General features: G+C 39.2%; 1 protein-coding gene across 3 annotated transcripts in view; it reads left to right on the forward strand.

Annotated features, from left to right (window-relative positions):
- LOC135484360 (protein bicaudal C homolog 1-like) overlaps nucleotides 1-5,906 on the forward strand; it is a 43,359-nt gene extending 37,453 nt beyond the window's left edge. For all 3 annotated transcript variants that reach the window (XM_064765741.1, XM_064765750.1, XM_064765759.1), the window contains one exon: nucleotides 111-5,906. In XM_064765741.1, the coding sequence (XP_064621811.1) occupies nucleotides 111-268 (158 nt within the window). In that variant the 3' untranslated portion in view covers nucleotides 269-5,906. The remainder of the gene's footprint in view (nucleotides 1-110) is intronic.
- Nucleotides 5,907-11,689: the final 5,783 nt, after the last annotated feature.

Genomic DNA, 11,689 nt, shown 5'->3' on the forward strand with positions numbered 1-11,689 from the left:
AGTTTCTTGGGTAAGATTTTGGCAATTCTTAAGTGCAGTACAGGATACATGAAGTAATCTATAACACTTGTGTTTTTCATAACACTTCAACTATTCCTTCTCTGTTTTAGATTTAAGCAAGAAGCAGTCGCTATTCCCACCATCGCCGAGTCCAAGCCCGAGTATTCCAACGTTCACAGAACCTCCGAGCAATCCTTTTGCGGAGAAAGCGCCGAGTACCTTGATGGTGCGACGTCATGACATCATCAGCCAGAGTGGCCGATGGTGATAGAGGAATATTGCATGTGTAAATCATCGACAAAAATCTTGGAATTTTATGATTGTGGACCTTAGCTATCAATAATGCATTTTGTTTAAAAAAACAGAAGATTTCACTTTTGCTACAGAAGAGCTAAAAGAAGTCTCAGATATTACCTTTGGAAAATTGCTAGCTGGTTAGCATGCACGTCATCTCAGATATTACTTTTGGAAAATTGCTAGCTGGTTAGCATGCACGTCATCACAGATATTACTTTTGGAAAATTGCTAGCTGGTTAGCATGCACGTCATCTCAGATATTACCTTTGGAAAATTGCTAGCTGGTGATAATTAGCATGCACGTCATCTCAGATATTACTGTTGGAAAATTGCTAGCTGGTTAGCATGCACGTCATCTCAGATATTACTTTTGGAAAATTGCTAGCTGGTTAGCATGCACGACAGACGAAGAACAGAAGTCACTTTTCTCTCAATTTCTTGGGAGCGTCGCACTTTCAGTGGATGCACTGATGGCAAAGGATACATTCTTTTGGGTCACAAATCTGTGTCAGTTGTGATATTTTTGGTTGTACATGTTGTCGTGGGACAACTATTGATGCGGAGCACTTCTTTGAGATGGCGAGATGTCAGTTCTTTTATGAAAAAAACATGCATATTTTGTGCTGAAATTTAAAGATCTGTATATTTTTGGTGCTCTGTGGTGGAAGTGGCACTTTTTTTGAATTTGAAGAAGTCTTGTTTATTGATTTAGAAGGTAAATCATTTGCCGAGTTTAATCATAAAAATATGATAATTTTTGATTGTCATTGTAATCCACAGTTGAGAAGTCACCTGTTGGGTTTATATATCAATAAAAATGGTCAAATCTCTCAAAGAATCTTTTCAATTCATCAAGTTGTCCTGTTTGTAGTTTCAAGTCTGTGATATATCTCGGTTGACAACCTGTGATTTCATCCAATTTCGATTAATAGATTTGCTAACTAAGGTCCACGTTCTTTTGTTAGTGTTTCTTCAGAGATCGCCACATTCTGCATAATATTGAGATGTTAGCATTTTAACCGGGTTCGAAAGACTTATGGTCATATGATGAGCATGAACACGTTTATTTATAGTCGGATGCCGAGTCACTTCTCACGTTTTTGAGCAGGATATAAAATATTGACAATGGCATGATACGTTCCTGCTCACAGCATCTTTTGATATGTCTTATAACAGTTTCTTTTCTGAATGAAATTATCAAATTCAATTCTTGACGAATTTATGAATTGAAATTGAAATTTCGCCCAAATGACAAATGTGAGAAAGACAAGTTGGCAACATGGTTGAATGTCAGATTTGTTCTGCATCAAAATGGTTAATGTTGCCAGTTTGTTTGGTGTAAATAACATTTTAGAAAAGTGTAAACATCGGTGAGAAAGTACCTCTGGTGAAGCCATTAGTAATTAGCATCGTAGCACAAAGTGTGTGTTGACTTGTGATAACGTCCATGACCATAATTGTGTTGTGTGATATGGCACTTGTACTTGCACCAAACAGCCTTTTATTTAGTTACAAAATGTAAGATTTAATCTTTGAGGATTTGAGAGCAGTATTGGAAGATACACTTCATTCAAATTTCGCCGCTTTTGTAGTTTGGAATATTTCTTAAAAAGTTGCTCTCAGTCCACAAGGCGTTAAATCTCCGACTTTGTGGACATTGTGGGTTCGATCTCTGAAGAAATGTTGCACTGTGTCAGGTCACCTGACCCAGATTGGCTGCACAATCAACTCCAAGCTGTAAGAGGGGGACATCTCTCATTGGTCATTGCCATGGCAACCGTTGCTAAGTTACCCTAAATTTAGTTATTGTTGTTATTATTTTTACAGTGGCTGTAATTGCTGGATAATTTACTGTTCTTTTAGATTAACATTCAAATCAACCAATGTTTTGTAATCATGTAATTATATGTATTACATGTAAGGGTAAGGATATTTTGTAAAATATTTTGAGGTAATGCTGTAATTCTACTCGAGCTCTATGCAAATGATGACATAATAATATTGATAAAAAATTCTTGATTTTTGTGGTCTTTTTTGGTTCAATCATGACAGATTTTTTAAAAGTCCGTCAATCAAGTACTAATCATGTATTTGGTAAATAATAACTTGAGTTGAGTTTGGTTGAAAATTTGTTACTTGGAGATTTTATTCCAATGTTTATTTTACTTCATTGTTGGTACGTTACCATTTTTGTGAGTTTTGCTGCCTCCTTTTGAATGCGAATGGTTCCCATGGGCCAGCCAATGAGAGTTGACCTTATATCCAGCTTGCGGTCATGGTACAATCATGCAATATTGAATGATATTATTGTACAAAACTTTATGAACACACGAAGAAAATTGTTATTCTTGGAGCATGAACATGTTAGGTATACAAAGTGTGTTTTGAGTGACCATTTTCAGAATGGTAGACTATGTACCTATCTTGTTTCTACTCCAAGACTTTCAAAACCTTCTAATTGATTTTAGCCTATTTTATTTCACTAATTAGTATAATTGAGTTATTCTGTACGTTTGTAACTATCTAATTAATCACGTACCTGTGAGATTTATTTTAATACCAAAATCAAAATATTATTTTGTTGGTGTATAAAGTATATAGCGATGCTTCAGATGCAATATACAAGCATTTTGTGTAATTTCAAGCTAAGTCATAGAAATTCATTTGGCTGTATGTGCTAGGTCTGTTTAGTTTTAAGGTAATTAGCTGTTGACCACCTCAACTTGTAATTGACAAGTTAAAATAAAATAAGTTTTTCTTGTTCATTTGGTAATAATAAGCTTTAAATTTTGAGAGCCTATCAGGTCTATTAAAAAAACATCAAATTTATAATGATGATTTCTTGGGGTGTTTCAACAGTCAGGCCACAATACTTAGTTTTAATATTGCAAAAAGGTTTTATTTAGAATTTCTGTGGTATTAGTTTTGGCCTCGCCTTCATATTATAATTGTGTATATAAAACAGAGAAGTTGTTGCCTAGGTTACAAGTGCCTGGTTAGATTTGTAATATGATTTTGTTAAACATGATATGCTGAAATCATGTAATGCTGATTCAGATTTTTTGACAAAAAATTCCTATCTGCTGAGAAGTGAAATTTGGTATATGGTTGATAAATAGCTTGCCTAAGATCACAATTATTGATAAGTAGCTTGCCTAAGGTTGCAATTGTATGCTTCAGAGCAGGTCATGTACATTTGCTGAGTCCGCAGCAGTGAGAGAGATTAATCCAGTACCTGTGTTGTGTCCCCTGCTTGCCACTGTGGTGGAACTGGGCCTTTAAAGACCTTTCATGAAGATTTTTTTAAAAGATATAAATAGCGTGTTAACATTGTTATCTGTTATGGTCTGGTATCATTGTGATAATGTTATACTGTGCATAATGGCACTTGTTAGAACAATTATTGGAGTAGTTGACCCTGTTGACGTTAGTACTGAAAGATGGTTAGGCCACAACGTGGCTTCCTTGGGAGATCAGTGATTCTCTGCACCTGTTGCCCTCTGTCACCGCTCGTTGAGGTGTTGGAATAAACTTTTCTCTTTATGCAACACAGAGATTAAGTAATAATTTACAGTAGGTTCTGAAATGAAGGTATGTTTTGATTGTAATGAAAAAAACTGCTTTATTTGGTGATGTTGAAATGTTTAAAATGCTGATCACCATTCATGTTGGTTTATCAAATAATAATTAAGATTATGCAAAGAATTCTGAATACTGCTGATTTCCTGAATCTGATTCTAATTTTACCCCTTTATTTCATTAGCATGCCCCTTAAACTTCTGAAGTAGGACTTTCTAGCTCTTCGCTTTGTCCAGAAAAAACCACATGAATTGATCTTATTTGTGCTAAAGTGAATCTAAATGAAGTTTGTCATGGGCAACCTGACTGGTCAACTGGGCAAATCGTGAACAAGCAAATTCGATTCAAAATGAATCTGAAAATGTACATATATGGAGCAAGGAACCAAGTTATTTTTCTTTCCTTGTCGGATATCCCTATCGTCCTCGCACTGGTCTTTGACTAGAAATTGGCGTGTTGTAGATTACCTGGCAATTTGAACTGCTAAATTTCACTTAAGCCAGTGATCCCTTGATCAGTGAAAACAAATGTGCTAAAATAATTGAAGTGCGGACAGTTATTAGTTAGCCTGATTATAAATGCTTTTCAGTTCTTTCATGACGAAATCTTCTTATGTAAATAAACAAACCAAGCCGTGTAATCTTTGAGGTGTAAAGTATGTCCTGTATCCTGTGTGACCTGATGACCTCACTAACCATGACCTACCTAACCAGCTTTGCTACAGGGATGTATGATAACGATTATAACAAGACAAACGTGATGCGGGCTTTGTCATCGAAGCAGACATGACACATAGTTTTATACAAATATTTTATAATCATGATTCCTAATGCACTGGTTGTATGTATCATTGTATCCTATCTTCTATGTATATTGTACATTATACAGGGTGTAACAAGCGTGTGGTGGTCTGGCTTTGCTTGTCATTTTAAAACTGAGCGGGCGTACATCATAGATGTATATATGATAAGATGGGAATTTGAGCCTTGTGAGTGCACTGCGCATGAGCTATGCATGAACTGCGCTTCGGATGCTACGTATATGCTTAAATTATACCATTCCCTCAACAGGGAATTTTCATCACTCTTTCTGTACCTTGATGTAGTGACCAGCAAAACAAGACCATTCTGTTTATTTTGAATCACCCTGTAAAAAGAAGTTTTCGTGTTCTTGCCTGAAAATGAGATGTTGTTGCCAGCAATAATCCTGTGCCTAAACATCTGTTCTTTTTCTGAATTTGTTGGGCATGACTTGGGCATGAATCTTGGTCTCAACAACATGTCATTATGTTCATGGTTTAAAAAGGCAGTCATGTTGCATCCTGCTTTGTCAGCCTTCGAAGGAGCAATGGTCTCCCGGTGATAAATGGATTGTTGGTCAAGAACGCAGTCATAATAACCATGACACATGTAATAAAGTACCCCACAAAGCATGAGATTAATAACCCTCTTAATAACCCTCTGAGGAGGTTTCCCTCTTATTCTTGCACTCCAGCTTCCTAAACACCTTGGAAACACACTGAGTTGCCTGTTGAAAGAAAAACTACTGTCTCCAACTCATTTACTCGATGCCTATCTGAAAAGTTAATTTGACCATTCTGACATGTTTTGCAATTGTGTTTAGTTCAATATTCCACTACAAGATGGCTATACAATCCCACCTCCTCTCCTTTCTGTGCTTGGAGCAATGAACCAACTCTCCTGAGACTTCTCTCACCGGTGTAATATCAGTGGTTGTTCACCATATGTCAGTGTTTCCATACCAGAGACAGCTGGAGAGACCATGACTTTTCAATAGGGAAAACACTGAATTAAAAGGGTCTATCTGTCTTTCACTGTTCCCAAGTAATGAGGGGAGACACTCACAAGTGTCCCACACTGATTTGTCTGAAGTTCAGTTCATGTGATTGGCATTCAGTTATGTGATGTCTTTCCAACACCTACACTCCCCTCTGTCTCGGCCCCTCCTTGTCCTTGTGCCATACACAACAATACCATGTTTGATCCTCCTTTGCAATAAATATATGTAAAAGCAAAACTTTCTTATTTGCTTTGTCTTGAAAGTAAGCCGCCAACTCGGTGGTAATACGAAGATGACCGAGGTGATGAGGCCTCCCCGCCTCGAAACTGCTTCAGTGGCCAGCCAAAAAAAGCATCTGGCAGTCACGCAGTTTCTCTTTGTGTCTTTATGTGATGGGGGCGTTTCTGCCTGTGGGTGTCGAAGGCACCTCCGTACTGCCATCTCTCTCCTTGTCTCATCCTGAGTGCTTTGACCAGACAGCAAGAGTTACGATTGTGACAATGAACTACTGACTTTCCCAACATTGATTACTTGGTCTAAGGACGCATTATCCCAATTCCCCTCTTCAGGCCCCCAAAATGGATTCTAATCTGTGAGAAGAGATCCAATCACCATGGATGTGACAATCGTGAGGACAGTTTGAGACGGATGTCTCCATGAAGTCGCCTTATTTGGGGAGATCGTATCAAGGAGACAGGATAAGACTGTCTTTAAGACCAAACTGGACTTCCTCAGAGGAGACTGTTAACAATTGCTGTCCCTTGAGAAGACTCGGAACAGTCTGTGTTGAGGACAGTCAGAACTTTGATTGTTCCAAGACAGAGGCGACTAAAATGGCTGTCCCTTTTCGGAAGAGTCTGTGTTGGAAGGACAGTCAGAAATTGGATGGTTTTCATGACGGAAGACTGCCGAAAGTCGCTGTCCCTTGAGAAGACTTGCCTGTCGGAAGATTCTGTGTTGAGGACAGTCAGAAATGGACTGGTCCTCATGACAAAAGACCGAGTCTGTCAAAAGTGGCTCTCCCTTGAGAGGATTAACCGTTCAGAGGAAACTGTTGAAGGCAGTCAGCATATTAAATGCGACCGTCCTCAAGACAGCCAGTACTGGACGCTATCCGCGCAGAGGGATTGCCTTTCAGAGGAGACTTCGTTTGGGACACTCAAAAACTGGATTGTCTTCAAGACAGTCTGTATTGGTTGTACTGGTGTAGAAGTAGAAAATGTCCCCAGGAAAAAGTGTCTGGTCCTCTTCTATTCTGGCGGATTATGACATGTGGTTCCATAGGCCATGACCACCTTAGCTCAAATATTTAAAAGCGCATAGTAGAATCGTTTTGCCGAGGACATTTCAAACTTCCACACAAATGTCCTTTGAGTAGACTTTACAAATGACCGTCAGTGCTGAGAGGATTATATGTTTTCAGAGCAAAACAATCAGAAACGGCACGGTTCTCAAAGCGGTCAGTACTGGACGTCTTGATGAGGACACTGTCAAAAGTCCCCCAAGAGGACATGCCTTTCGGAAGATACAGCAGTGAGGACAGTCAGAAATGAGATTGTCCTTGAGATTGAATGTCCGAAGAGGAGACGGTCTGCATGAGCACAATGCTGTTTCGGTGCTATTCCACCAGCGAAATACTGGTATTGGACAAGTTGACGTATTTCCACTGAATTGAACTTGACAAGTTCATGATGTTATGTTATTGCCTGCCTCAATTGCCAGCCTTATTTTCATGCTTCATTTGGTAAAATGTAATAGTGAACTCGTTACTGAATGTCACAGTATTATTACATCGATATAATAATTACTAACGTCCCCAGCCAAGAAAAACTATTGCTCAAAATATAATGGACTCATATTTGTTCAAGAATTATGCAGAGGGTGTTACATATCTCATTAACACTGGATCAACATATTTAATAGTAATGAGACAATTAAATGTTCCGACACAAATGTTATGACAAAATTATTCCATGCTGCACAAGTGACCGTTATAAAGACAACGGTAAAATGTAGCTTCTGTACCGGGAGACAGGACAAGGCCGGCTCGCGGCCGGTCCACTGCATGCGTCCAGAGTGTACGATAAATTCGACCAGAGCTCTATCCTTGACTTGACGCAAAACTTCTTTGGTCGCCTGTAATGTCCTCAACCCGCCTTGCGTCTTGTGACTTTGTCGTTTCGGACCTTGCATGCCTGCGATATATAGGGCTGGACTCTCCTTGCTGAACGACAATGTCACAACCGCACATACAGTATATCAAAACTTGATTTGTTGTTCCAACCTCCAGTGCCCCATGAATAGGAGACCGCAGTTTCCTGCTCAACTGATGATGTCACGTGTTGAAGCTGTATCTGAAGCCATGTGACAGCAATGACAGTCCCCTAAAATCAAAGTCTGCCTCGATTTTAGGCTGCTTCGAACCCACGACCCTCCGATCACAATTCGGACGCTCCTCCACAGGTGCCCAGCGCTTCCACATCCTGTCGTTAATAGAAATGTACAATGAATGTTTTCAAAACATGTTTTTAACAACCGCTGTAGCTGTCGAAAATGTTCCCCTGACAAAAGAGTCCGGGCCTATTTTGACGGATTCTGCTACGGATTCTGATGGTTCTATAGAGACCATGGTCGCCAATTACCTCAGAGTTTAAAAGCTGCTACTCTAATAGAATCTGTTGTTCTGTTACTCCGGGCACCCATGACATTCCATGTCCGACATGAGGGACAATTCAGACTTCTGCATTGACTGATATTTTATTCTCTGGCGCAGACCGAGACAGATATCCAATACAGATATCGAGATGAATGCCAGGAGCAGAGTGTACCCGGTAAATAGCAATCAGACAGAATAATTATCAATCATCATTTCACCCATCAACCAACCTGCATGGTAGCTAGAAAAAAAAACACTCTCCTCAACGTACGGATTATTCCATTGAAAATCTTATAGTAGAGAGCCAGTCCACAGTTATTGAAATGTAATGAAGATTGGTGACACCATGGCTACCTGAAAGATCGCGTCTGTTCTCAAACCTGGATTGGAAATGGTCACAGTGCAGACACACTAAATATGGAATGTTGCAATAAGTCTTCAGTATTTTTCAAATTCGAATAATAATCAATATTTTCCAAACACCCATCAAACCTCAGATGGATAAAAAGTGACAGTTATAAATCTACTAATTCAATGTCGTTGTAGCTGGAGAATGTACCGTTAATAATTGGTTTTCATCCATGTCTGGTGTGTGTGGATGAGACGGCAGCAGACCATTATGCTGCACGCACACTATTGATGCGTGATTATTTCTAGAACTTTATTGCAAAAATGCCAGATTCTTGCTGAGCGTAGGGTATATTTCATATTTACACCTTACAGATTACGATCATGGCCAAAATAGACAGCAGGATATGTGCTGACACCACCTGTCGTTTGTCACAACCATCACAACCATGCTGCACGCCGAAAGTGTCCCGTCATAACTCAATGAGCTGAAAAATTCAGAAATATGTCCTCATTTTATAGAAGCGTTTGAAACATGATCTTCATCGTTTGTCCGATTGAATTTTGTCCAATAACGTTGTTCTATGAATCGAACACAAGTATTTTCTTCAGAATGTTTGTAGTGAAAGTGGAGAGATTTATAATTAACGATGCTAAAACGGATATCACTCAAATCGATTATTGCACACAATTATATGTTTTGATGGGTTTTGAGTGTAAACAAACAAGATGGAAAACGAAATATCGCCAACGGGCCAACAAAACCAATGTATTGATAGTCTTAAGTGTTTACAAGAAATAGGATGACAGTTTATTCTCAAAACATGACAAACTTTATTGTGTTCATTTAAAATATTGTCCGGTTATGTTCGCCAGGCTTTCAGCGGTGAGACATAAGCTAAATGATATCTTCAGGGTATAGTCTCAAAATGTAAGGCATGGGTTTACATTACTGGGCGATTTTTATGGTCTGGAAATACGAGAGATCGTTTATAGTCATTTGATAAAATGCCAATCCAACCTTCATATCAGGATTAAACGAAAATTAAATGTACTAAATTACCAGAGAGTCGTCCAGTTCTCCCGGTCCGATTGTCGCGAAATTTTAACATCCGAATACAAATTTACTCTACTTTGATAAGCCAAACAGCCTTTTCGGGTCTCTCACGAAAACAACCCTCTACCCTCAGCTCCTGGACAAAAGCGGGAGATCCCGGAACGACGACAAGTGCTGATTTTGCACACCCGGTCAGGGGTCTCCGCGACGTTCAAGGTTGCAATCCAGAGGTCATTATTTTCATTTCTTCTTGTTTGTTCAGCAAAAACCAACCACTGATAATATAATGATACATTTATAAAGCGCCCTTCCATGGTCAGACCACACTCAGGGCGCTGCCTCTCCTTAAATGGTCTTCAATCTTCACTCGAAATAGGTTGTTGTGACATAGATGAAGACGGTTGTGACAACTATCTAGATTTGAATAGTTGTGACATTGCCATTCGGAATAGAGCATGAGTGAGATCGTGCCAGAGAGTGTCTTTTATGAAATCCGTCACCCGTATTTAAAACGTTAAAGATGGTTGTGACATTGTCTTCTATGTCTGTTCGTATGAGGCGGCCAGGAGGTCATGACTGTTTCAATTACTGTTAGTGACTAATACAAGTCTTGGGAACAATTAGTTTTACAATCCTCTGGCAAACATCAAACACCCACAACTATAAAATTTACACTGACGCACAACGAGGCATGCTAAGATAATTGGCAGAATGTCTTACCTGGTCTGGTTATCGAATGAAACACACACTGAAAGTCTCTATTTATCTTTCATTGTTTAATGAAAGGCTTACTCGTGTCAAAACTAAGAAAAATACAAACTACATGTCAATATTTACCTCAACAACAAACTTTAAAGTTGGCGAAGTATTTTGCCATTTACGTACAGCATGTTCAAATTGCCCGTCTTTCGTAGGTAATCGCGGTTGAGGTGTAGCCTTAGAACCCGGTTGTTCAAAATCAGGGCTTACTTCTTTTAAACAACCGGGCCCTTATTTTCAGCAACCAAGTCACTAGCTTGATATTTACTTACAAATTTACCTAAAAATGTCAAAGTCAAATGTCCCAAATTGATGCCAGACAAACAGACTTTGCTTCCTAAATTCAATTATGACGTCACTAAGCATATTCAACAAAGAAATTTCTGATAAACCGAGTCGGAAGTTCATTACATTTGACAATTTAAACGTTGTACTTTGATTACTGGTTAAGTCTACTCCGTCTGAAAACAGGCCTTAGGTTGGGCTGTACTTCGTTCACTTTGCTCAATGTTTGACTGCCCAGTTTGCAAATAGTTACCGCGACAATGTTTACTATTCATTGGTCATGCATTCACGATATTTTTACTTTGCAATTCAATATTTTCTCAACACTTAACAGATATTAAACTTTCAACAATTTTGCGGGAACTGGCTTGACGTCTGGTTGAAAGTATGCCCGCATACCGATGTTTAGGACATGCGTTTGGTTCAAAAACAAGTTCAATCCCGATCGGGGGCCTGTCTAAAGCCAGAAATCTAGCCAAAGGCATCTCTTCTGAATGGCTGCACGAACCTAATGTTCATGTTGGTTCTTAGCTTGGGAATCTGACCTCACTCTCGCTGTCTACCCGAGGATGAGGAACCAGGCACTGGCTCGTTGTCACTGCCAAGACGAAAAGGATCGAATGCATCTCAGTGATTGGACAAATCGAAAGGACGTCAATACTATTGTAAATCCCTTCTGAATATGATTGGTTGGACAGTTATCTCTGACAAAGTAGAATTCTGATTGGCTAGCAATATTGGAAGCACGGCCTATTGTTTGCCTTCAACTCGAGTGGCCAATGCAGAGATGTCAGGCATGGTGAAATCAAGGGGCTTGTACTGTAGTTTGCTTTCATAGAGACTGTCGTGACTTTGAGATCGTCTCCGATTCATTTCTGGTTTTAAGGTAACTCAAAACGAAAACTACA

Source organism: Lineus longissimus, chromosome 1, assembly GCF_910592395.1.
Source record: "Lineus longissimus chromosome 1, tnLinLong1.2, whole genome shotgun sequence".
Classification (NCBI taxonomy): Eukaryota; Metazoa; Nemertea; class Pilidiophora; order Heteronemertea; family Lineidae; genus Lineus; species Lineus longissimus.